We start from the raw sequence: 25,643 nt of genomic DNA on the forward strand, positions 1-25,643 counted from the left end.
CAGAGAGAAAAGAAGACATTCAATAAAGTTATACAAAAAACTGTACAGGACCTTTTTAAAGAAAACACATTTGTAATATTCTATAATTTTGCCAACTTTCTTCTCTACAACAACAACTTGTATTTATATAGCGCCTTAACATCGTAAAACGTCCCAAGGCGCTTCACAGGTGTATTAAAAGACAAAAACATTGACACCGAGCCACATAAGAAGAAATTAGGGCAGGTGACCAAAAGCTTGGTCAAAAAGGTAGGTTTTAATGTGCGTCTTAAAGGAGGAAAGAGAGGTAGCGAGGCGGAGAGGTTTAGGGAGGGAATTCTAGAGGTTAGGGTCTAAGCAGCTTAAGGCACGGCCACCAATGGTTGAGCGATTATAATCAGGGATGCTTAAGAGGGCAGAATTAGAGGAACGCAGATATCTCGGGGGGTTGTGGGGCTGAAGGAGATTACAGAGATAGGGAGGGGCGAGGCCATCTGAAAACAAGGATGAGAATTTTGAAATCGAGGTGTTCTTAACTGGGAGCCAATGTAAGTTAGCGAGCACAGGGGTGATGGGTGAATGGGACTTGGTGCGAGTTGGGACATGGGCAGCCGAGTTTTGGATGACCTCAAGTTTACATAGGATAGGATGTGGGAGGCCAGCCAGGAGTGCATTGGAATAGTCAAGTCTAGAGGTAACAAAGGCATGGATAAGGGTTTCAGCAGCGGATGAGCCAAGGCAAGGGTGGAGACAGGCTATGTTATGGAGGTGGAAATAGGCGGTCTTAGTTATGCTGCGGGTATGTGGTCAGAAGCTCATTTCAGGGTCAAGTATGACACCAAGGTTGAGAACAGTGTGGTTCAGCCTCAGGCAGATGTTAGGGAAAGGGATGGAGTCAGTGAGTAGGGAACGGGGACTGAAAACAATGACTTTGGTTTTCCCAATATTTAATTGGAGAAAATTAGCACTCATCCAGAACTGTATGTCGGACAAGCAGTGTGTCAATTTAGATACCGTGGAGGGGTCGAGAGAAGTGGTATTGAGGAAGAGCTGGGTGTCACTAGCGTACATGTGGAAACTGACGCTGTGATTTTGGATGATGTCGCCAAGGGGAAGCATGTAGATGAGAAATAGGAGGGGGGTCAAGGATAGATCCTTGGGGGACACCAGAGGCAACGATGCGGGAGCAGGAAGAAAAGCCATTGCAGGTGATTTTCTGGCTACGTTTAGATAGATAAGAATGGAACCAGGCGAGTGCAGTCCCACCCAGCTGGGCGACGGTGGAGAGGCATTGGAGAAGGATGGAGTGGTCAACCATGTCAAAGACTGCAGACAAGTCAAGAAGGACGAGGAGGGATAGTTTACCTTTGTCACAGTCACAAAGGATGTCATTTGTGATTTTGACGAGAGCCGTTTCGGTACTGTGGTAGGGGCGGAAACCTGATTGGAGGGATTAAAACATGGAATTGTGGGAAAGATGGGCATGGATTTGGGAGGCGACAACACATTCAAGGACTTTGGAGAGGAAAGGGAGGTTGGAGATAGGGTGATAGTTTGCAAGGACAGAGGGGGTCAAGGGTTGGTTTTGAGGAGAGGGGTGATGACAGCAGATTTGAGGGAGAAGGGAGACAGTACCCGAGGGGAGAGAACCGTTAACAATGTCAGCTAACATGGGAGCCAGAAAAAGATGTTGGGTGGTCAGCAGTTTGGTGGGAATAGGGTCGAAGGAGGAGGAGGTGGGTCTCATGGATAAGATGAGCGCAGAGAGGTCATGAGGGGGAGATTGGAGAGAAACTGGAGAAAGATGCGAGTTCAGGGCTGGGGCAGCGGGGATCCTTAGAGGAAGTTTGGCCCGGTGGACTAGGGGAAGAAAGGGAAGTGGCAGAGGCAGCTGAACGGATGGTCTCAATCTTAGAGATAAAGAAGTCCATGAGCTCCTCACACTTGTTGTCGGAGGTGAGGGTGGAGGAGACAGGGGTGAGGGATTTGAGAAGACGGTTAGCAGTAGAAAATAGGAGACAGGGTTTATCTTTGCATTCCAGAATGATTCTGGAATAGTGAGCAATTTTGGCAGACGAGAGTAGGACCAGATAATGCTTTATGTGGTCCAGCCAGATCTGGCGGTGAATGGCTAAACCAGTTGTCCGCCATATCTGTAAAAGTCTGCGGCCTAGAAATTCATTAAGGCGCTGCCAGCTTTGCGGCCAGTTACCGCCTAAAGAGGGCTTCTGCGCCAAAAATGAGTTTGCGCTGATATTCAGCGCAGCGGTATTGGTGGCGGTAGCCGTTAGCACTGCGCCGGCACCGATGACGTCATCGGTGTGTGCAGTGCCCCGGTTCCGCCCCGAAACCGGCCCGATCCCCATATTTAGTAGCGGCCGCAAACAGCGACCAGAAAACGGGGCCGTGCTGTAGCCTTAGTGGGGCGCTTTAAAGGGGAAGGTGCGGCCGGCCGCTTTTTCAGCGGCCGCCTGCCCGCACCTCCTTCCCCGGCCTCCTCCACCCGCCCCCCCCCCGCGGCATTGCCGGCTGCTTTCCGCGAACCCGGCACTTCTCCGTGGTGCCGGGCTCATTTGCCGGCACTCTCCAGCGGCGATCTCCCCGTTGCAGGCAGCTCCCCCTTAAGAGAAGGAGGAGGCCTGCAGTACCGCAGCCTGCCGCTCCGCAGCGGCTGGCGCAGCGGCGCCAAGAGCGCTGAAATTCAGTGTCAGCGCCCCAAGCGGAGGCGGGCACACCCTGGTATAGCGCCCGGTTCCGAATTGGGGCGCAAACACTGAATATCTGACGATCGCTAATGGCTCCCCGCCCAGCGCTAACTTTTGGGCGCGAGCAAGCTGGCCGCCCCAAAGTGAATTTCTAGGCCTGCGTTCCATGGACTTAAGGGAACGGAGATGAGGGCCGTGCCAGGGAGAACGGCCAGGATGAGAGAAAGTTATTGTTTTAATAAGGACTAGGGCATCAAAGGTGGTGGTGAGGGTGTGGTTGAGCAGATCGGTAGCTGCAGAAATGTCATGGTGAATGGAGGGCCAAAGGCCGGACAGTTGGGATTTCATAAGTGCAGTTGTAAGAGAGTTTTTCCAAGGGGCAGACAAGAAGGAACTAGGGTTGGGGGGGTGGTTAGAAAGGGGGATGTGGGTGGTGAGTGATACGAGGAAGTGGTCAGAGATGGCCTTATCTGCGATTGACACGATGAGAGTAGCGAGGTCGAGAGATGGCAAGGTCGAGGGGCTGGCTGTGAATATGGGTTTGGGAGTTTACATGGAGGGAGAGATTAAGGGAGGATAGGAGGCTAGTGAACTCAGAGGAGAGAGAGCATAATGAATTGAGATGGAGGTTGAAATCACCGAGGATGAGAAGTCGTTCGGTGCACAGGCTGAGGGTGGAGAGCAGTGAAGATATCTCGGTAATAACATTTTTATGGTACTTGGGTGGGTGGTAGAAAACAAAAATTTTAAATGAGAGGGGAGAGGGGTGGAATAAGGTGAGATGCTCAAAGGAGGAGAAAGTGCCAGAGGAGTAGGGGGACAGACCAAGGTGTGATTTGGTGATGAGAGCCACACCGCCACCACGGTGTGAGCGGGGCAAGTGGTGGAAGGTATAGTCAGGCGGGGAGGCTTCATTTAAGGGTAAGGTGTCATCACCCCTCAGCCAAGTTTCAGTCAGGACCATGGTGTCGATGCAATCATCCATGATAAGCTCATGGATGGCAAGGGCCTTGTTTGCAAGTGAATGGACATTTTGGCGGGAGATGCAGAAAGGGTCGGTGATAGCTGCCCCATTGCCAGCGTCCACAGGGTCAGCGCTGGGGGGAGGGGGGGGGGGGGGATGAGTTGGATGGTGAGGAGATTGGCAAGATTTGCCCCAGTGGGCGTGCTGGACGGGAAGGTCGGCGAGAGAGTAGGATGGGACTATTGGGGTTGCTGCTCATAAGGCGGCAGCGACGAGTGCCTCAATGGGCCCTTCGTAGGATGCCAAGAGAGGCACAGAGGAAAGCTGTGGGCTTATCTAAGAGGGAGCCAAGCCTGGGACGGCGGCAGGAGAGTGATGAAGGATTGGGGTAGGGATTTGGGAGGGCAGAGTATCCGAGAGAGGAGAGATGAAAGGAGGCATGACGACAGGAGAGAGCGGTCAGGGAGGGATAGATATAAAAGTAAGAGGTGGAAAAAGTGGAAAAGTATTGAAAGGCTCAGGTCTAAAAAAATAAACCCTTTCACCAATACAATCTCTGAACCTATTCTGCTCTGACCAACAGGTAAAGGGTTGTTTGGTGCCTTGTGACACACGATATAGTACATTGGTACATCAATGCACTGCCAGGCAGGTACAGCAAGACGCAGATTCACACTGATGTATTGCAAAATGGGTAAATTAGTTTGCCAATGCACTGTAAAGCAGGGAATGCTAGGGTGCAGCTTTATGTTCGTAATCAGGATCACTAGAAAACAGAGGAAGATTGTGAGGTCACAACTGTAGGGATTTCCCCTCACTTCTTGTGAAGTATGATCTATTGTAGATATTCATCAGTACTATCTGTTGCTAAATCCGATTGGCTATTACATTTTAAAATAGTCTTATTGAATATAAATTTTCTAAAAACTGTTTGGTAAGCCTCCCTCTTTTCCCAGGTGCGGAGCTACTCATCTTTCCCTCTTCCCCCAGTTTATCCTGGCAAACTCTCCCTCGCTTCTCCCCAATTCACTCTGACTCTTCCTCACCAGTTTACACTGGGTCATACAGAGCAGGAAGTCCCAGGTTCGATCTCTGATCTGTGCTGAGCTAGCCAGTTTCAGCTGGGGTGATGATAGCGGCACCACAATTTATTCAGTGTTGTTGGGTTAGGGAAGGAAAAAAATAAGCCAGGGTTCCTCCTCCTGATCAATATTCTGCTGGAAGTGCATATGTGGAATATCACGCGAAGATTTAAGTAGCCTGCGATGTCTCCCACAGTTCAGTAGCCTGCCCGCACTCACTGTCAAACTCACACATGGTGAAGTACTGACACCCATCGAACCATACTCCAAGATGAAATGAACACCTTCAGAGCAGTAGGGATGGAGAGAAAGCTGGCAAGATTTTGTTTAAAAGTTAAGCAGTGCTGGGGGATCTGAATAGATCACTGATGTCCATATAACACATCACACATGATACACACAGCTGTGACTGAGCAGGAGTAATGTAATAATCTATAATAGGATTTACAAGGTTGATACTTACCTAATCCCTATTGATCAGAGAGAGATTCAACAGGAGGATAAGGTAGATAATCTTTGAATGCTATGTATCCTTTACACACTGCAAGACTACAGCCTAGTTTCAGAGGTTCTGGGAACAGCAGGTGTCGACCACGTGTGTAAAATTGCTGTCATGACATTGCAGATAGGTGGTGTCACACATGGTCGCTCATGAATTTTAAAACTCTAATTTTTCTGTCATATGTTTTACCTGTTTGTCCCTGGCAGCAGGACCGCGCAGAGTGTGTTGTTGGTTAATGCCTTGAAGAGCCGCCCCACACGCCGATCGAGTGTTCTCATCATGTTTTTCAGTTCTTGCTCCTATTCGATGCAAAGTAATTAACACGGCAAACTCATACAATTACACTTCTCTCCCCCTCATCCCCATTCATTCCATCGTCATCCTACTAGCTGTCACTGCACTGGACCATTTCTTTGGAGCACAATGTCACCAGCAAGTTGGCGGCCCTCGAGTTTAATCTTGCTGCTCTGGTCTACTGCTAACGGCAAGTGCAGCATACAAGGAGGATATGAAATTCATTTTGTGCACTTGTACAGGGTATAATTTGCTGCGATTGCCTCAATGAGTTAAGGCCAAGATAAGATCAGCCATGATCTTATTGAATGGCGGAGCAGGCTCGAGGGGCCAAATGACCTACTCCTGCTCCTACATCTTATGTTCTTATGTAATGGCTAATTTAACAGCTGGTTATTATTTACATCTTTTTCCAGTGGTATGAATTAATTTGTAGTGTTTATCAGCATTATGCGCTTCATGTACTAATAGGGAGTATGTTGATGAAAGATTATTTTACAATTTACCTTTGCAACAGCCATTTTATGTACTAGCAAAATACTGCAGATGCTGGAAATCTGAAAGAACAGAAAATGCTGGAAATACTCAGCAGGCCAGGCAGCATCCGTGGAGAGAGAAACGGTTAACGTTTCAGGTCTGGGACCCTTCATCAGAACTGGAAAAAGCTGGAGATGTAACAGATATTAAGCAGGTGCAGAGACGGGGGGGGGGGGGGGGGGGGGAGGAGGAACTGAAAAAACATGCTGTGAAAATGTTGCAAATGGGAATGGCAAAATCATACTGCATGAAAAAATACAGCCTGCCGGACTCAACATAGAGTTCAACAATTTCAGATAATAATCCCTGCCCCCATTTTTCATGCAGTATGATTTTGCCATTCCCATTTGCAACATTTTCACAGCATGTTCTTTCAATTCCTCCTCCCCCCCTGTCTCTGCACCTGCTTAAAATCTGTTCCATCTCCAGCTTTTTCCAGTTCTGATGAAGGGTCCCAGACCTGAAACGTTAACCCTGTTTCTCTCTCCACGGATGCTGCCTGGCCTGCTGAGTAATTCCAGCATTTTCTGTTGATGTTGCCATTTTATGTACAGCAGGTTTGTGTACATTATTCCTAAAGTTCTTGTTTCTAACAATAAAATATCAGTTTACATGGAGATTACAAACTTCAGCGTATCTTAAATTTTTCTCTCTCCACTTTTATGGATTTTACTTTCTTCCACTGCTTCCCTTCAAACATCCTAAAGGAGCTTTATAATAATTATATAAAAACATTAGCGAACAGTAACACCTAAACTCACACATTGAGAAAGTTTCTCTCTTCTCTCAAAGGCCCGACTGTTTACTGGCAGAGTGTCAGAGGTCCTGGGGCTCACTGCAGCGTAAGAACTTTGAGCAGCCCAGGTCTGAAGGTGGTAGGGAGTGAGAGCTCTCAGCACATTCAGTCTGCGTTTCTTCACTTCTTGTCCATTCATAGCTGCCTGGGCCTCCAGGGCACTCTCCGGGCTTCCGTATTCTGGAGGATAAAAACCACACAAATCAGTAATTCCAATACAAAAAACAGAAGTCAGGAAGTCGAGCCGCTGAACTTTTCACCAAGGTACAAATCTGAATCCTTCAGTTATCTAACTCAACTTCAGCTTTGAAAAGTGGGCCTAACTGGCAAAATGAAGCTTGAATTAGAACTGCATTCCAAGAAGCAGATGTAACCTCATTTCAAGCATTCATCACTACAACCTAAAAATTGGACTCTTAGATTACCTACTACAGGAAACTTTCGATTTACCGGCACCTAAATAACCGGAAACCTTGGTTAACCGGCAAAATTCAGGAGTAGGTTCATACTTCATATTACTTGCCTTCCTCCATCTGTTGCTAAGCTACAGAGACGCTTGTAACTTGTGGCCATTGTTCTGAACCTGTTGCTAAGCAACAGGGTTTGTTGCTTTATACGGAGCTCTCAGCTCCGTATCTTTTACTATAGCGTTCGGTGATCTGGAATTTTTGATGAACTGGCACGTCGGTCCCGGATAAAAAAAAGTTTCCTGTAGTTTCCATGATTTCTCAACATCATGTGAATGCGGTCATTTTAGAACAAGTTTGATTTTGAAAATTAAACAAATCAGTTCCTTTTTTGCTGATTTCTCTATGTTGTTCAGTTTTCCAGTCCAAGTGAGCTAGCAAACAACTGGTTCCAAGTCTCTGGCAACACTGCCTGAAGCAGCTGCTAGGGCAGGTGGAAGAAATAGGTGGACTGAAACCCACTCTTCTTTTTGGGGAGCTCGCAGTATACGCCCAGATTGGAAATTTACCACATGGGGAATATTGGGCATGAACCAATATTCTACCACTCTGACACAGCAGATTTGAGTACAAATGCACTGGGATATTGATCTAACAAACATGCTTTGTGGCTCCTTTGATATTATAGAAAACTTCTAAACACACGCTCTCTCTGTAAAACACACCTCATTAAAACATGCTTTTTTCTACGACTACCAAAAATGGTAATGTTGCAAATATTTACTGCATAGAATTCTAGATTTACTTTCATCAACTTTACTCACTTATAAAACAATCCTTAGGCTTTGCATCAATTTTATCACCAAGGCAGATTACAGCTTCAACATGTCCAAATTTGCTAAATTTCTCACTGAGGTCTTCCTTTGTCAGGCTCTGTCGAATTCCAGACACATAAATAACAGCCTGGTTTGTGATATCTTTTTCCAGCTTCTTTAGGACGGTGTCACAATCCAGCATATTTTCTGTGATTGGTCTTTGAACCTGAGGAGTTAGAAGAAATGCTGATTCAATTATCAATATTCTTTAGCGCTAATATTAACTGTGCTTGGGACAGTGGACTATCTCCTTGATATGAATCCAAGTTAGACAGATGGGAGGAAAGTCTCTTCTGTCTGCCACATGTAAGAGTTCTATAGAAAATGAGCTTGGACACTCTTAATCCAGTTCGAGTGTTCTAATTCTACAGCAGAAAATTGCCTTATCAAAGTTAATCAGAGATATGAAGATGGTTGGTGTGGATAATGGAAGTGGCACATTGGTACAGAAGTTGATACTTAAATGGAAAACATGGAACTAAAGGGTATATTTTACAAATTTGCGCTTCCAGGAGTTCATATCTAGAATCTGGGCAAATGCAAGGGTCAGAAAATCCTGCTTGGGGGAGGGAGTATTACATAGAAATTACAGCACGGAAACAGGCTTTGTGGCTCAGCCAGTCCGTGTTGGTGTTTATCCCCCACACGAGCTGTAGTCCTCATAACATATTCCTGCCCCGTTCCTACATCCTTTAATTCCCCTTCTCTTTCAGTCACATATCTAACCTATTCTTAAATGTTGACATGATCTCTGCTTCAAACACTAACTCTCGATCGTGCATTCCACAGCCTCACAACCCACTGTGTAAAAAAAAGTTTCTCTTGCTCTCTGTTCTAAATCTCTTACATTTAATTTTATATCTATGAGGGGGTCTAGAACAAGTGTATAATCACCTTAATGAGGAATCCCTCAACAATGCTTCCATTCAATGTATCCACAGCAAGATGTGCACTTTCAGGCACCTCATACTGAATACGCACATGGGGCTGTAAAGAGAATGAGAAAACAAATATCATAGAGCAACTTGCAATCCTTTAGGTATTCCTCACTTTGTTGTAATTTAGTTCTTTTTTCCCCCCTTTTCTTGGCTAACAGGACATGCTCTCATGCTGAGAAAAAGGACTTGCATTTATAGAGTGCCTTTCATAATCTCAGGATGTCCCAAAGTGCTGCTCAGCCAATGAATTACTTTTGAAGTGTAATGTAGGGAAATGTGACAGCCAATTTGCACACAGCAAGTTCTTACAAACAGCAATAAGATAAATGATTTGATAATCTGCTTTCCAGTGATGTTGGTTGATTGACAAATGCTGGCCTTCTTTGAATAATGCCATGAAACATTTTACAACCACCTGAAAGATCAGACAGGGCCTCGGTTTAACGTCTCATCCAAAAGATGGCACCTCCGACAGTAGGTGCAGCACTCCCTCAGTGCTGCACTGGAGTGTCAGCCTAGGTTTTGTACTCAAGTCCACAACCTCCTGAATCTGGCGAGAGTGCTACCACTCAAGCTGAGCCACTAGAGCACAAGGGGCTGAGATTTTTTTTTAAACTCAAAAGGGTTGAGAATTACTGAAGATGATCATTTCTGGTGATATTTTTTCAAGAATTGACATGGTGCTGCAAGTTTGAAAAAAAAAGTGTTACTCCAAGAATCTTGCTATAATGAAATCAGTGAGTGTGCCCAACTATGGGTGATCTGCAGCCACTCTAATTGTGCTTGCTCCCTTCCCCTAAGGTATGCTTGCTATCAAAATACATCTTCACACCCTTTTCAGCTGTGCCTTCCCTGTGGTGCCTTTTGCTCACTGCCCAACACTTCTGCTTTTGACCACTGTCACTGATTCTGCTGCACTCTGGAATGGCATTTCCTGTGTGCTTCCAGTACCCGTGCTTTGTTCCTGGACTGACCACTCGTGCACTTAAGGCAATACTTGGGATATGGGCTTATACCCAGAGCTTGACTGCATGTCCCGGACTACTTCCAGCATATAACCTCGCTTGCTTCCCCATCTCTCATTCTCCGCCCCCCCCCCCCCCCTTTAGTGTTTACAGAACCGACCTTCTCCCCTCAAGACTTCCAGGCTCCATGTCCCTCTTAGAGTTCCTTGCTTCCACAACCTGATCCATGCAGTGCACCAACCCCATGCTTATCACGGGCAGCCGCCTATATAGGCCAAATAGTGCTAACCATTTGCCAGTACCATTGGAGTCAATTACAAAGGCGCCACTTACAACGTATTAAGCGCACCAGCTACTTTGGGTAGTTCAATAAGTTCACTGAACCTCATTAATCTCCTGTACTTAATGATTTACACACTTTCTTTTTGAAATCTTGGCGGCTGAAGGTTAGCTTGGGGAAAGTGTCTACTTGTGAAATCGCCCCTTTGTCGTGAGAATTGGATTCCTGCTGATTAGGCCCTAAAGCCACTCAATGACTGTTGCGTAGCAGCCACTCAGCGACTTACAAATGCTCCAACGAGAGAAGCTGTGATGAGGCGCAAGTGGCAAAGTCCTCAAACTGTGATATACATGTACATAGTAGTGAGCAGGCTTCTTAAGCGGTGGGGACTGAACTTGGTAATACATCTGACTAACCTATTATGGTTTTACCGGGCACCGCTTTTAGCAGGCAAATTGCGTTAACACCAATGCGCCCGTAATAAACTGTACTTCCAGAGAGGAAGTTAATGTTTAAACAACAAATGCTCTACCTCTAGTGGATTCAAAATATTTAAAAAATATGATTACATTACTCACTAGTTTTAAATGTTGTAGCTAAAATGACTTGTAATAATTATAGAAGCACAAAGGGCCCCCTCCTGCTTTAATCGTACTATTACTGCTTGTACCTGGTATGTTTCTGTGATAACACTGATGGAACTGATAGAGCCACAGTTTCTGAATGTTCTTTTAACAGACTTTAAACAGAAATCCTTACAGAATGGACCAGCATACACAGTACACATCTCTGACAACTTCTGTCTCATCTGCAGAGAGATTTGAAAATAAAAATGAGTTAAGACATATCAACAGAGGCTTCTCTGATGCAGGGCAGTGATCCCCAAACATCTGCTATTCCACACATTCACTAATTTGCTCTTAAAGATCACGCATCTCAATGTCACTGGCACACTGCGGCTGCAGCATGCACAATCTACAGGATGGTCTGCAGCAACTCGCTAAGGTCACTTCGACAACACCTCCCTCCTCCGCGACCTCTGCCACAGAGTAGGACAGGAGCAGCAATGTCGTCGGAACACCATCACCTCCAAGTATCCCTCCAAGTCACACACCATACTAACTTGGACACATATTGCTGTTCGTTCGTTGTCGCTGGGTCAATATCCTGGAATTCCCTACCCAACACCGTTATGGGAGCACCATCACCACAAGAACGGCAGCAGTTCAAAGAAGGCTCACTACCACCTTCTCAGGGCAACTAGAGGTGGGCAATAAATGCGGCCTTCTAAGATTTGCCCACATCCTGAGTACAATTTTATTTAAAGTACTATTAAGAACATGCAAGTACTTACAAGTAACCAATGAAGCTCATTGGCACCTGGATAAGATAGGCCCATTTTAGCAGCTACTTACTCTGTTAATAACTTTATAATTGGAAGCAGAGATGGCCTCTGAGGCCCAACTGTAAAAGGATATTGCTGGTCATAGCTAGAGAAGACCATCTGGCTCTATTTCAGGGCAATCTTAATATTCTTTTTACATTTGATCCCGAAAGACTGTTGTGAATGAAGAAAATATGTAAAATATAATAAATTTGCACTTTTGAATTATTTAATAGACAAATTATTCCTCAATTTGATGACTTTCACATTGGTATGCCTATTATGCAAATAAATAGGAACTTTACAGAAAATATCTATTTCGACAGAACTCTGTTGAGGTAAGACTAATTTATTACTGCACTGCGATCCCAGTTATTCGGTGTACTGACCTACCTTTTCATGAAGTAGTCCCTCGTGGATCTTCATATGTAAATTACACTCAATATATTCGGAATAAGACGCAAAGTGACTTAAACTTAAAGAGGCAGCTGGGATTTCAGTCTGAGCTCGCTGAACAACCTGCAGAAAACACATTCAGGTGTATTCAGAGCACATTTCAAGTATGCAGAGAAAAATATTACAGATTTAGATTTTTTTTTAATTGATTGGAGGAAATGGTCCTTTAACATGAAAAACACAAAAAATTACATTGAAATATATAGATGGATCACCACAGTCCATTTCAAAACGTGGTAAAATCGTCTTTGTCTATCTATATCAATGAGAAAATCCACTATAAAATTATCCATATTTACCTGCAGTACCAGTTACACTTGTAGGGAGTGCTGTGATAGGCCTTTACAATGGTTTACAAATGGTAAATGCCACAAAACTTTCGATCCAAAAAACAGTAACTGTCACGGTGTATAGGAGTAGCAAGTCACCATGCATCCACATACAAACACTCTCTCAAGAGCACTTGCCAGCTGCTCCCCTTCCTGAGTGGAATTTACCATCCTCAAATGCCCCCACCCGCTGAGAGTGGTTGCTAGGTACCCTCTTACTGAGACAGCTTGCCAGGAAACCCTGGCCCCAAGTATGTTTCCCCAATCTAGTCTCCCCTGCCCCCCAACTCCCCCCCACCCAAAATAGGAAGTATGCCAACTCAATCCACCGCTGAGAGGGATTGTCATTTTGCCCTCTTACTGAGTTTGCCAGCCTCCGCACCGAGATAGTTAGGTGCTGCCCCAATTGAGATCGTTTCTCTGCCTTTGGGTCGCCCGGTTCCCACCCTCTCCCCAATCCCATCTCCCATCCTCTGTCCCGCACCTCCTCCTTTCCCTCCCTACCCTTCATCTCCTCCCTCTTTCCGCCATGGTCTATTTATCACCCTCCTGTTAATCCTGTTTGACCTCAATACTGTGCTTGGTCTTGACGACTCTTGTGCAATGCCATGTAAGATCGACTATTATGATAAAATTATACAGGACTTTTATTTTTATATGAAATGTGTTTTGTTTTTGGATATATATATATGATACAGAAACAGAACTAATAAAAACATTTAAATAGCACAGCCTGTTCTACCTATACGACAGTTTGAATGTTAATTGTGCCAATGTTACATCAGTTGTACAGGCTGTAAATGAAGTCTCACCAATACAGAAGAAGAATTTAAGAAATAAAGTAATTCTAGTTGGTTAGTTAAGTCCATGTAAAAGGCCCAATATATAATGGACATTCATGGTCATGGATAGAATTCTGAGAAGTTTTCTTTGGATACAGAAATCTGGTTGAATAAGTTATGGCTTTACATCACTTACCTCTTTGTCTGTTCCACATTCAATTTTATGCCATGCTTCTTGGTGTATCAGCTCCTTCATTGCTTTCTTCGTGCCTAACAGCACTGCCTTCTGATCACCCATACACAACTTATTTAGCAAGCTAGACAGCAAAAAAGATATTCTTGTTACACACATTACACATCAATTCCTGTCCATCTTTACAAAGGTACCAGAGAACATTAAAGGATTTTTATTGCAGAAGTGAGTTAAACTAGTTTGCCTTGAGTATAATAGACTGCAGGAAATAGTACTCGGTAAAATAATGGGACTAAAAGACGACAAGTCCCCTGGACCAGATGGCCTGCATCCCAGGGTCTTAAAAGAAGTGGCTGCAGAGATAGTGGATGCATTGGTTGCAATATACCAAAATTCCCTGGACTCTGGAGAGGTCCCAGCGGATTGGAAAACTGCTAATGTAACATCCCTTTTTAAGAAAGGTGGGAGACAGAAAGCAGGAAACTATAGACCAGTTAGCCTAACATCTGTCATTGGGAAAATGCTGGAGTCCTTCAATAAGGAAGCAGTAGCAGGGCATTTAGAAAAACATACTGCAGTCAAACAGAGTCAGCATGGTTTTAGGAAAGGGAAATCATGTTTAACAAATTTGCTGGAGTTCTTTGAGGATGTAACAAGCAGGGTGGACAAGGGTGAGCCAGTGGATGTGGTGAACTTGGATTTCCAGAAGGCATTCGATAAGGTGCCACATAAAAGGGTACTGCATAAGATAAGAGCTCACGGAGTTGGGGTAATATATTAGCATGGATAGAGAATTGGCTAACTAACAGAAAGCAGAGAGTTGGGATAAATGGGTCATTTTCTGGTTGGCAAACGGTAACTAGTGGGGTGCCACTGGAGCCCCAACTATATACAATCTACATTAATGACTTGGATGAAGGGATTGAGTGTAATGTAGCCAAGTTTGCAGATGATACAAAGATGAGTGGGAAAGCAAGTTGTGCAGAGGACTCAAAGAATCTGCAATGGGATATAGACAGGCTAGGTGAGTTGGCAAACATTTGGCAGATGGAGTATAATGTGGGAAAGTGCGAGGTTATCCACTTTTGCAGGAAAAATAAAAAAGCAAACTATTATTTAAATGGAGAGAGATTACAAAATGCTACAGTTCAGTGGGACCTGGGGGTTCTTGTGCATGAAACACAAAAAGTTAGCATGCAGGTGCAGCAAGTAATCAAAAAGGCAAATGGAATGTTGGCCTTTATTGCAAGGGGGTTGGAGTATAAAAGCAGGGAAGTCCTGCTACAACTGTACAGGGTATTGGTGAGGCCACACCTCGAGTAGTGCGTACAGTTTTGGTCTCCTTATTTAAGGAAGGATGTACTTACATTGGAGACAGTTCAGAGACGATTAGCTAGGTTAATTCCAGAGATGAGGGGTTTGACTTATGAGGAAAGGTTGAGCAGGCTGAGCCTATACTCATTGGAATTTAGAAGAATGAGAGGTGATCTTATCAAAACATATAAGATGCTGAGGGGGCTCGACAAGGTACATGCAGAGAGGATGTTTCCCCTCGTGGGGAAATCTAGAACTCGGGGGCACAGTCTCAGAATAAAGGGTCGCCCTTTTAGAACCGAGATGAGGAGGAACTTCTCTCAGAGGGTCGTAAATCTGTGGAATTCTCTGCCCCAGAGCCGTGGATGCTGGGTCATTAAATACATTTAAAGTGGAGATAGACAAATTTTTGCAAGATAAGGGAGTGGAGGGTTATGGGGAGCGGGCTGGGAAGTGGCTTTGAGCCCTAGATCAGCCATGATCTTATTGAATGGCGGAGCAGGCTCGAGGGGCCAAGTGGCCTATTCCTGCTCCTATTTCTTATGTTCTTATGCAGCAAATAACTCTTGTTGATGTAACAAAAATCTGTGTCTATATTGAACGTTGCAGCCGCATATCAATTTTCTCAGATTTCATTGCTCTGATGTCTTTTGTTGACAGAATTGTCAACCAACGAGATATGACAGACTCCAACTACCAAAAAAACTGAGACACGTCGTAAGCACCAACCAAATAGAATGAGCAGGCAACTACCAAAATGTTTCTTAGATTTTTCCAAGTAGGTGCAATGTAAATAATTCTTTATAGGGTACATTACTATCATACACTATGTTTGCACAAATACTTCTTTGTGGTGTAAATCAGACTTAAAATCACAAAAGGACTAATAAAGCAAACAAAGAACATTCTGAGTAGCTATTTTATTGAAACACGAAATCATTAGTTATATTAAGAAAGCATAAAGAAGTGTTACCATCAACTTTTAAGAGCTGTACTCTACTTAGCGCTAACACTTTAAGGGTTGAATACCAACAGTAATGGTCAAGTCGCAAGTAAGAAAACAAATTGCAGATTGCCAGCATTTATTATTTAATAGAAACATAGAAGATAGGAGCAGGAGTAGGCCATTCGGCCCCTCGAGCCTGCTCCGCCATTCAATGCGATCATGGCTGATCATCCAAATTCAGTACCCGGTCCCTGCTTTCTCCCCATACCCCTTGATCCCTTTAGCTTTAAGAAATATATCCAACTCCTTCTTGAATATATTTAATGAATTGGCCTCTACTGCCTTCTGTGGTAGAGAACTCCACAGGTTCACCACTCTCTGGGTGAAGAAATTCCTCCTAATTTCTGTCCTAAATGGCCTACCCCTTATCCTTAGACTGTGACCCCTGGTTCTGGACTCCCCGACCATCAGGAACATCCTTCCTGCATCTAGTCTGTCCAGTCCTGTCAGATTTTTATAAGTTTCAAATGTTATTATAGAAAAGAATGGTAATGTAACCATTGTCCTGGGAGAAGGGGAGGAGGGCTGGGGTTATGGTAAGCAGGATCTCTTTGGAGTCAGGGTTGCTGCAAGATGACATGCGTGGCAATAAATGTTCGCAAACAAGTCAAACCTATGTGGCAGACCCAGTAAACTGATACACAACCAGGCAAGTCTACAGTACTTCAGCTCACTAACAGAACCTGGCAGGATGGACCGGGTCCCTGGGGGTTAGGCTTCTTTGCATTCGGCCCCAGATCACACTGCAAGTCAATGACCTAACAGGTAAGGTGGTCCTAGCTGGACAAGCAGCAGCGACTTTTACCTCTGCTCTGTTGTGCAGTTTTAGCTGGTTGAACTCCAACAGTGCCTCTGCACATAGTTAGAGGTCCTGAAGCTGGCTCTTGCCAACCTGTGCCTAAGCTTTCGGGACTTGGGTAAGCAGGGTGTGTCCCTATGGGGTGAAAGTGTATACTCTATCAGGCAAACAGAAATCTCCAGATGTAGACTTCTCAGTTCGCAGAACCTTAAAGATGGGGATGGGTTTCTGTGCAAGTCAGACTGACCAAAATTAATGCTTATATACATTAGTTACTGGACTGCTCAGATCTTAGCAGTCAGTAGCTAGTACTGCAGTATTTGTATTTTCTTTCACTCTATATGAAAATGATTGTAGAATTCCTTTGGAAGCAATAGCAGATATTTAAAAGGGGGGTGGGGTGGGGGGGGAGACGACGACACACACAGCAGAAAATGTTTTTAGCAGAAACTTATGTTAGCCAAGAGTCCTCCCCTCAGAGCTGAGAGTAAAGACTCAGGACTCCTGCATGCCCAATATCACGGCTCTATATTGAAGAGGAGCTACAGAGCATGTGGAATTAAAAGACAGTGCAATCAATCCCGAGAGAAATCCATTTGATACTGTGTCGTGCTTTGCCTGCAATGTGGTCAGAAAAATTCATGGCTTCTCAGTGCAGAGCAACCTAAATATGAAATCTTTAGAAGTGGTAAATGTCATGAACTAACCTGCCACAGTGGAAGCCTGTCCTGCCTTGAAATCCATCTACCCCTCGGCAGCTTACATTCAGGTGGTTTGATGTCCTTTCCTCCTGACTTCTGCCTTCAGGCTGCGGTGTGAAACCATCTTCCACTGTCTGCTTAGCTTGGAAATCCTCCAGGTTCAGCTTTGCTATCTGAAACCAAAGCATTTGCTGAATATTAATGAACTACACCGAATGCACAGATAGGTAATTTAAACATATTGGGCTCTGTACACTAATATGATTTTAAAAAAATGCGTATCCAGTGGAGTTGTTTAGTGAAACCAACGCTCATCTAGTCAGTTTACATTCACTAAAATTTAGTTAAAAATACTATCAGCTTTCCAGCAGCTGCTGGCAATGGCAGTGTCAGAGAGCTCAGCAAAGAAGCGACAGTTTTAAGCAGCGACAGTTTTAAGCAGCTACACAGCGAGACACTGGGAGTACTGAATTAACATTAAATGTGGATATTTTATGACACAAAGCATGTATTTGAAGCACAAGGTTAGTAACAACTAACACTGTGGAACACAAGTTGACAATGATTGTCCCAAAATTAAGAAATGTTGCTGCCACTCAAGCCGCTGCAAATCGCAGCTGGAAAGAAAGTGGGATAGAGGGGGGCTTTCCTGACAGCCAGCATCAGACGCTTTGCGAAGGAGTTCTGATAATGACATCCCACACTGAAATCCACATTGTTTGGGCAAGTTCTGCCCCTTGGTGCTACCTAAGGAGCGGGGGAGTGGGACTAATTGGATAACTCTTTCACAGAGCCGGCACAGGCACGATGGGCTGAATGGCCTCCTTCTGTATGATTCTATGATCTTATAAAATGGCGCATTAGTTATCTGGCCTGCTGTAGTTGCCGGATTCTTACAGCTTTTCAATGTACTTTCAGCTTTAAGTATTGGTGGATGCCGAGATATTTAAATACATTTTGGTCTCAGCCTCCACATCAAAATAACCAAAACACAGTCACTTCTGTACATTCCCTTAGTTTCTTTACCAACGGCCCTTGACCGTGTCCGTTCTATTTCCCGCACTTCTACTCTCACCCCTTCCCCTCCCTCCCAGAACCACGATAGGGTTCCCCTTGTCCTCACCTTTCACCCCACCAGCCTCCACATTCAACGGATCATCCTCCGCCATTTCCGCCACCTCCAGCATGATCCCACCACCAAACACATCTTCCCCTCACCTCCCCTTTCAGCATTCCGAAGGGACCGCTCCCTCCGCGACACCCTGGTCCACTCCTCAATCACCCCCAACAGCCCTTCTCCTTCACCTGGCACCTTCCCGTGCAAGCGCAGGAGATGCAACACATGCCCTTTTACCTCCTCCCTTCCCACTGTCCAGGGCCCCAAACACCCTTTCCAGGTGAAACAGCGATTTACTTGTACTTCCTGCAATTTAATATACTGCATTCGCTGCTTACGATGCAGTCTCCTCTACATTGGGGAGACCAAACGCAGATTGGGCGACCGCTTTGCGGAACACCTCCGTTCAGTCCGTAAGGGTGACCCTGAGCTTCTGGTCGCCTGTCACTTTAATTCACCGCTTCACTCCCACTCTGACCTCTCTGTCCTCGGCCTATTACATTGTTCCAATGAAGCTCAACGTAAGCTCGAGGAACAGCACCTCATCTTTCGATTAGGCACTTTACAGCCTTCTGGACTCAACATTGAGTTCAATAATTTCAGATAATAACCACTGCCCCCATTTTTCATGCTGTATGATTTTTGCCACTCCCATTTGCAACATTTTATCTTTCCTGCCTTACAAAAGTACAGGATGTTCTTTAATTCCTTCCTCCCCTCCTAACCCCCCCCCCCCGTCTCTGCACCTGCTTAATATCTTTCACATCTCCAGCTTTTTCCAGTTCTGATGAAGGGTCCCAGACCTGAAACGTTAACTCTGTTTCTCTCTCCACGGATGCTGCCTGGCCTGCTGAGTATTTCCAGCATTTTCTGTTGTTATCTCCTACAACACTGTTGAGTGCTGGGCGTAGCTCCCAGCACCCATTTCCCAGCTGCGCCAAGAACTTACAACAATTAATGGGAATAACCAGCATCACAATTTCAGGCAGAGCCAGTTCTCGCTGCTGCCTGAAATTACCAACACTGCAATTTCTGGGATGCTTTCACAATCATTTGAGGCCTCAAATGACTGGCATTTTCAAGAACGCTTGGGGGTTCCAAAATGCAGCCAACACATTGGGCTCGAATTTATCAATGGGGACGTGATGGAGGCAGGAATCCCACTTTTTTGGTTGTAGTCCAACCTCCATCGACTTGTGGCCAACCCACGCTATTTTCCCTTGATTGACCTCGTTAAGCCCACCCAGCGGGCTCAGCAGGCCAATTAAGGGACACCTGGTTCCTGGTGACGTCAGTGATTGACATTTCATCTGTCAAGAGTTTTTGACAGATGAAAAATCAGCGTTTGACAGCTCTGTGAAGCTGTCAAACACTGACAATCTGTCTTCTAACTAGAGTCCTTCTACTCAGACTCAGTTAAGAGAGCTCTCCAGACCAGAAAGCAGAGGCTGCAGCTTTTGACAGTTCAGCGGCCATTCTGCTTTCTGTGCCGGTGAATTGAGGGACTCCCGAGAACTGAAGGAAGGAAGCCTGCAGGAGAAAATACTGTTAACAGGCAGTTAATTGGCACTAATCCCCTTCCCGCCTCGGGGAGGCGGCTCCCAGCACAGGTTGGATATCCGCCTCCTGGGACACTGGCACGGAGGCGGGTTGGGGGCGGGATGGGTTCCTGCCCCCCGATTCTGCAATTTTCCCACCACTCCCGCCTCCAAGGGGCTTGGAAATTCGAGCCCATTGTGTCTCTTTTATACTTTTTTATTAAAAGTGCAAATTTTTGGTTGAATGTTCTGCTCATCAATGGTAAGCACAGAGTCAGCATCAAGTCTGCAAAAATCAAGGCGAGAGTGCTGCTACTGAGCCAAGGCTAACACCCAAGGTCTGTGTTTATTATATAAATGATTTATTAACACACCTTCATGGGTCCCTTGGTGATGAAATATTGAGCCAACTCCAGAGCTGCTCTTGCGTCTTCCGATGGATCATGGCCAACCATTACTCCGGACTGAATTTCCCTCCTGTTTGGGAAAAATTATCCACCGTGAGATAGATTTTCAAAAAGGACAACACATCTTATTCCACAAAAGCATTTGGAACACCAGAATTCAAAATACATTTTCTACTGTAGCGAAGTCTTAAAGCTTTAAGGCACTGCTGATTCAGTTGGTGAAGTTCAAAGGTAACAGATGAGCTTTGACGCTCTTTTTCTGGTGACTGGGAACTGGCTTTAAGTTGGTTACAGTGGTTTTGTAAAGAAAGAAAGACGTGCATTTATATAGTGCCTTTCACAACCACCGGACGTCTCAAAGCGCTTTACAACCAATGAAGTACTTTTGAAGTCACTGTTGTAATGTGGGAAACACGGCAGCCAATTTGTGCACAGCAAGGTCCCACAAACAGCAATGTGATAATGACCAGATAATCTGTTTTTGTTATGTTGGTTGAGGGATAAATATTAGCCAGGACACCAGGGATAACTCCGCTGCTCTTCTTCGAAATAGTGCCATGGAATCTTTTACGTCCACCTGAGGGGCAGACGGGGCCTCAGTTTAATGTCTCATCCAAAAGACAGCACCTCAGACAGTGCAGCACTCCCTCAATACTGCACTGGAGTGTCAGCCGAGCTTTATGTGCTCAAGTCCCTGAGGACCAAGGGACTTGAACCCACAACCTTCTGACTCAGAGGCGAGTGTGCTACCAACTGAGCCACAGCGGACAGTAAGAGGGAAGTGCCTGAAGAGAGAACCATTTACAATGTCGGCTGATATGGGGGCCACAAAGAAAAGTTTGGTGCTCAGGAGTTTTGTGGGAATGGGATCAAGGGAGTCGCAACTAGGTTTCATTTAAGAACCAATTTTGGGGATGGGGGGGTGGGGGGAAACAGTAAGCTCTTTTTAGATACGGACTGAATGGCCTTTCTCATCTGTATCTATATTATGGTATTGTGCTTCGTATACATTGGCCCAGAAATTCGGGTCTCCACGGGTGAGTACGCACGGGGTACTCACCCGTAGGCCCGATGGAAGTGCCGGTTTCCTGCATGCACTGCGCATGCGCGGGAAACTGGCACTTCCATTTCTCTGAACGAAGAGGGTCAGAGGTCGAACACGTACGCCGGAGAGGCTGCGCGTGCGCTTTGAACTTACGTTTTTTTTACAGGTTTCGCCGGGAACGTAAGCCTGCAGAATTTAGAAATGTAAAAAGCAGGCGTAAGGCCTGCTTTTTACAAGGTAAGTGGTGAATTAATTAAAATTAAAACATTTTTTCCACAGGTTTATTATTTTTAAATACTTTAAAGCAAGGTAAGTTTATTTTTAGCCCCGTTAGAATATAACATTTTTTTTCCAAAAATTTTAATTATTGTTTAAAATAGTTATTTCATGTAATTTATAGTTTATTTAAAAAATGTGATTAAAAAAAAAATTATTTGAAGGTTTAGTGCTATTTTGGGGCCGTAGTATTTATAAGTCTTGACAGGTCTTCCTGTCAGACTTATGAATGGAGCATTCCCTGCTCCGATTGGCTGCTCATGGCCCACGTGATCCCAGGGGACGCATCGAACTAACTGCGCCCCTGGGATACACAAGCACTGCGCGCCGGCAGTTGGAGCAGGCCCAGGATCGGAATCCCACAGGAGCCCACAGCTCAACGGCCGGCGCGCTAGGTAAGTGCAGATCGGGGGCTTGCACCCGCGGGAAGCCCCCGACCCGAATTTCTGGGCCATTTAATGCGTAGACAGACTCAGCATTGCCATCAGAGAAGGTATTCTGTTTCCAGCAACAGGGGTCTCTTTTTTCTTAAAAAAAATATTTTTTATGCAAATGCTCAATGAATTCACTATTAATCGTGATCATAATTTAAAAACACATTTCATCCAAAGTGTTCATCGGTAGTTATCATTCCCTTTCATAAGAACCACCAAATGCACCCCCCCCCACTCCCCAATTTGAAAATAAACGTAATGATCTCACCCCAGAACTTTTTTTACCAAAACTTTCAACTTAAATCTTCGACCCAAGTCTCTGGCAAAAAGCAGTGATGTGTCAATAACATTTGGATGAATCATCTGTAAGAGAAATGAATTGCACTCAAATACTAAATTAGTATTTAAAATATAAATGGCAAAAAGTTATACTAAATGATATCAATTCATGGACTAATCCGGTTTCCCATGCAGCACCGGTCGTAGTTATCAGGCTGTTGAGTGACTGCTTAAAGCAAGTTTCAGTGGATTTGAAATAAACGCTATTAAAAAAAATCAAGGAACATTATCTGTTGAAACGCCTTTTAAAATGTTCCAAAAATCACAGTTTTTTCTTATCTCTGTATTTAATCCCATCAAAGCAAAGGCAGAGAAGGTTAAGGATTAGAACATGTATCTACTGGGCACAGAGTGACAGCATCAATCACTCATGGGTCAGACGCAGCATATATCTTATTACTTTAATCTTAAAATGGATTTGAGCTCCAAGATTAGAAGAGCATCCTTTGTCCTATCTGTGTGACTCTTCCATTTTCTACAGATCTCATTCATAGACCTCCCTATCTCTGTAACCTCCTTCAGCCCCGCAACCACCCCCGAGATATCTGCGCTCCTCTAACTCTGCCCTCTTGAGAGCATCCCTGATTGTAATCGTTCAACCTTTGGTGGCCGTGCCTTCTGTTGCCTAGACCCTAAGCTCTGCAATTCCCTGTCTAAACCTCTCCTCCTCTCTACCTCTCTGTCCTCCTTTAAGACGCTCCTTAAAACCTACCTCTTTGACCAAGCTTTTGGTCACCTGCCCTAATTTCTCCGTATGTGGCTTGGTGTCAAATGTTTTGTCTTATAATATTCCTGTGTGTAGTGTATGTACCTTTAAGAGGAACTATGGCCTAGAAATTGAGTTTGCGCTGCGCTGGGGCTTAACGCCGGAAATTTAGCGCCGGTGCTAAGTCGCGCTGTGCGCGCCAAAAATTCAGTAGCGCCGCGCCCAAACGGCTGCCGGCGCTACTGAAGGCTGTTTGCGCCTGAAAACTGGCGCTACGCGCCGCATTGCGGCGCCCGATGCGGTGCGGCAGGCTCGGGAAGTGCAGGCCTCCTCCTTCAGTTAAGGAGGAGCTGCCTGCACCCGCCCGCTGGCCGGTTAAATCGCCACAAAAATGAGCCCGGCACCTCGGGGAAGTGCCGGGCTCGCAGCCGAGAAGCATCTGTTCCGCGGGGGGGGGGGGGGTGGGGGAGTCCGGGGAGGGAGGTGCGGGCAGGCAGCCGGCGGGAAAGCGGCCGGCCGCCGCTCCACCTTTATGCGCCGGCGCAAAGTCGTGTAAGACTCTGTTGCCAGAGTCTTAGTTGCGGCTGCCACGGGCGAGGCGGCCGCAACTGAATTTCGGCGCTGGGGCCCGTCACCACGGCAACCGGGACGCTGCGCACACCGATGACGTCATCGGTGCCGGCGCAGCGTTACCGGTGTAACGCCGATGTTGGGCCCTAGTCAATTTCAAAACCGGCTGTAAGTCCAGCGCAATGCCCTCTAGCGCCGCAAAATGGGCGCTAAGCCCACTCAATTTCTAGGCCAATGTTTTTGAAGCCCCTGTATACTGTAGTACCAGTAGTGACCACTCGGGTATATAAGCCTGTGTAGCGTCTTGTGTAGTTAGTTCACTGTGGTAAACCACTGCTAACTCTGTACATGTCTGTGTGGTAAACCACTGTTAACTCTGTACAGGTCCGGGCATGTCTCCGCCCCTGGCTCCACCCCTAAGCCCGGGTATAAAGGTGACTCACCACCCTTCCCCCGGGAGCTCTTAGGATGGATCCACTAGCAGAGGCATGCTCCAGTTCTTAGTCAATAAAAGCCTACTTTGTATAAGTTCAACTTGTAGTCTTTGGTGTTGTTGATAGTGCATCATTCCCCTCCAGACTTTGTTCAGTAAACACTTGTTAAATCAACTCCTGCATTCCGTGTCTCCATTAACACGCGGATCTAACAGTGGCGACGAGTTAGAAACGAACTTACCTCCAATTCGGCAGCACCTCAAGGGGATCGATTCCTCAGACGAAGGTCGAAGCCAGGAGCAAGAAAAAAAACAAAAAAAACTGTGGTTTCACCAGCTAAACGGGCTGGTGGCAGGTAGTGCACTGATCCTTCCTGGGCTGCGGCGGGCTAGAGCTCGATCGGGTGGCTCTGCAACGGGGCTGGGCAGCGAGTCGGGAAGCAGAAGCAAAGAGAGAGAGAGAGTGGAGCACTCAGGGCGCGGCCGGTGCTGCAAAGCAGGTCGGCGTTCGGACCGAGCAGAGGGAGGGGAAAGTCCCAGAGGGTCCGCTCCACGACGGGAACGGTTCTCCAAGTAACGGAGAAACTATTGAAGCGATATATATAAAAAAAAAATAGAAATACCGCGAAAAGCTGCAGGTCGCAACGGGGACCGCGGAGAACAGCGTTGGCAGCAGCGGCAGCAAAGCGCGGGAGGCGCCATCTTAACGCGGCGGGGAAGAAAGAAAAGCACGGGAGGCGCCATTTTGATCCATCGGGGACGGAGGAAAAGCGCGGGAAGCGCCATTTTAGATTTTCAAGATGCCGAAGACTGGCAATATTACTGCTTTCGATAGGGATATAGAAGATTGGACCACATATGTGGAAAGAGTGGAGGTATATTGCAAGGCGAATGAAGTAGCGGATGATAAAAAGGCATCGGTACTTCTAAATCTGATGGGCGCAAGGACATACGGGCTGTTACGAAACTTGATCACTCCAGCCAAACCGATGGACAAGAATTTTAAGGAGATTGTTGATACCTTACAGGAGCACTTAAACCCAACACCGCTGCTGATAGCGGAACGATTCAAATTCTTCAGGAGGAATCAGCACAAGAATGAAAGTAACGCTGATTACCTCACCGAATTACGAAAGCTGTCAAAGCACTGCCAATTCGGGGCAGGACTGGCAGATTCTCTACGAGACAAATTCGTCTGCGGTCTCCTAAGCGAAGGAACACAGAAAAGGCTACTTTCTGGGAAAGATTTGACACTGGACAAGGCTTTCAGTGTGGCTGTATCATACAAAGCAGCAGCAAGAGGAGCTGCAGAGATACAGCAAAAGCCACAGGACTTCGGCACCCATGAAATGACACGGGGTTTCGAGAGATGTTATCGCTGCGGCAGATCCACCCATGACCAGAAGGGCTGATGGTTCAAGGACAAAGCATGCAGGCAATGTGGAAAGATGGGACACATTGCACGTGTATGCAGATCTGGAAAGAAATCC

At 45.7% G+C, this 25,643-nt stretch overlaps 1 protein-coding gene across 2 annotated transcripts in view; it reads right to left on the reverse strand.

The window, feature by feature from the left end:
* rexo5 (RNA exonuclease 5) overlaps positions 1–25,643 on the reverse strand; it is a 62,216-nt gene that overhangs the window by 664 nt on the left and 35,909 nt on the right. For both annotated transcript variants that reach the window (XM_086000562.1, XM_086000563.1), the window contains exons 10-19: positions 22,374–22,468; positions 20,318–20,420; positions 17,295–17,461; positions 13,472–13,592; positions 12,102–12,227; positions 10,995–11,132; positions 9,036–9,128; positions 8,091–8,307; positions 6,825–7,039; positions 5,422–5,531 (exon numbers count right to left, since the gene is read on the reverse strand). In XM_086000562.1, coding sequence (XP_085856688.1) covers positions 5,422–5,531; positions 6,825–7,039; positions 8,091–8,307; positions 9,036–9,128; positions 10,995–11,132; positions 12,102–12,227; positions 13,472–13,592; positions 17,295–17,461; positions 20,318–20,420; positions 22,374–22,468 — 1,385 coding nt within the window. The remainder of the gene's footprint in view (positions 1–5,421; positions 5,532–6,824; positions 7,040–8,090; positions 8,308–9,035; positions 9,129–10,994; positions 11,133–12,101; positions 12,228–13,471; positions 13,593–17,294; positions 17,462–20,317; positions 20,421–22,373; positions 22,469–25,643) is intronic.

Source organism: Somniosus microcephalus, chromosome 11, assembly GCF_052327205.1.
Source record: "Somniosus microcephalus isolate GS21.2 chromosome 11, FLI_Smic_1.0, whole genome shotgun sequence".
NCBI lineage: Eukaryota > Metazoa > Chordata > Chondrichthyes > Squaliformes > Somniosidae > Somniosus > Somniosus microcephalus.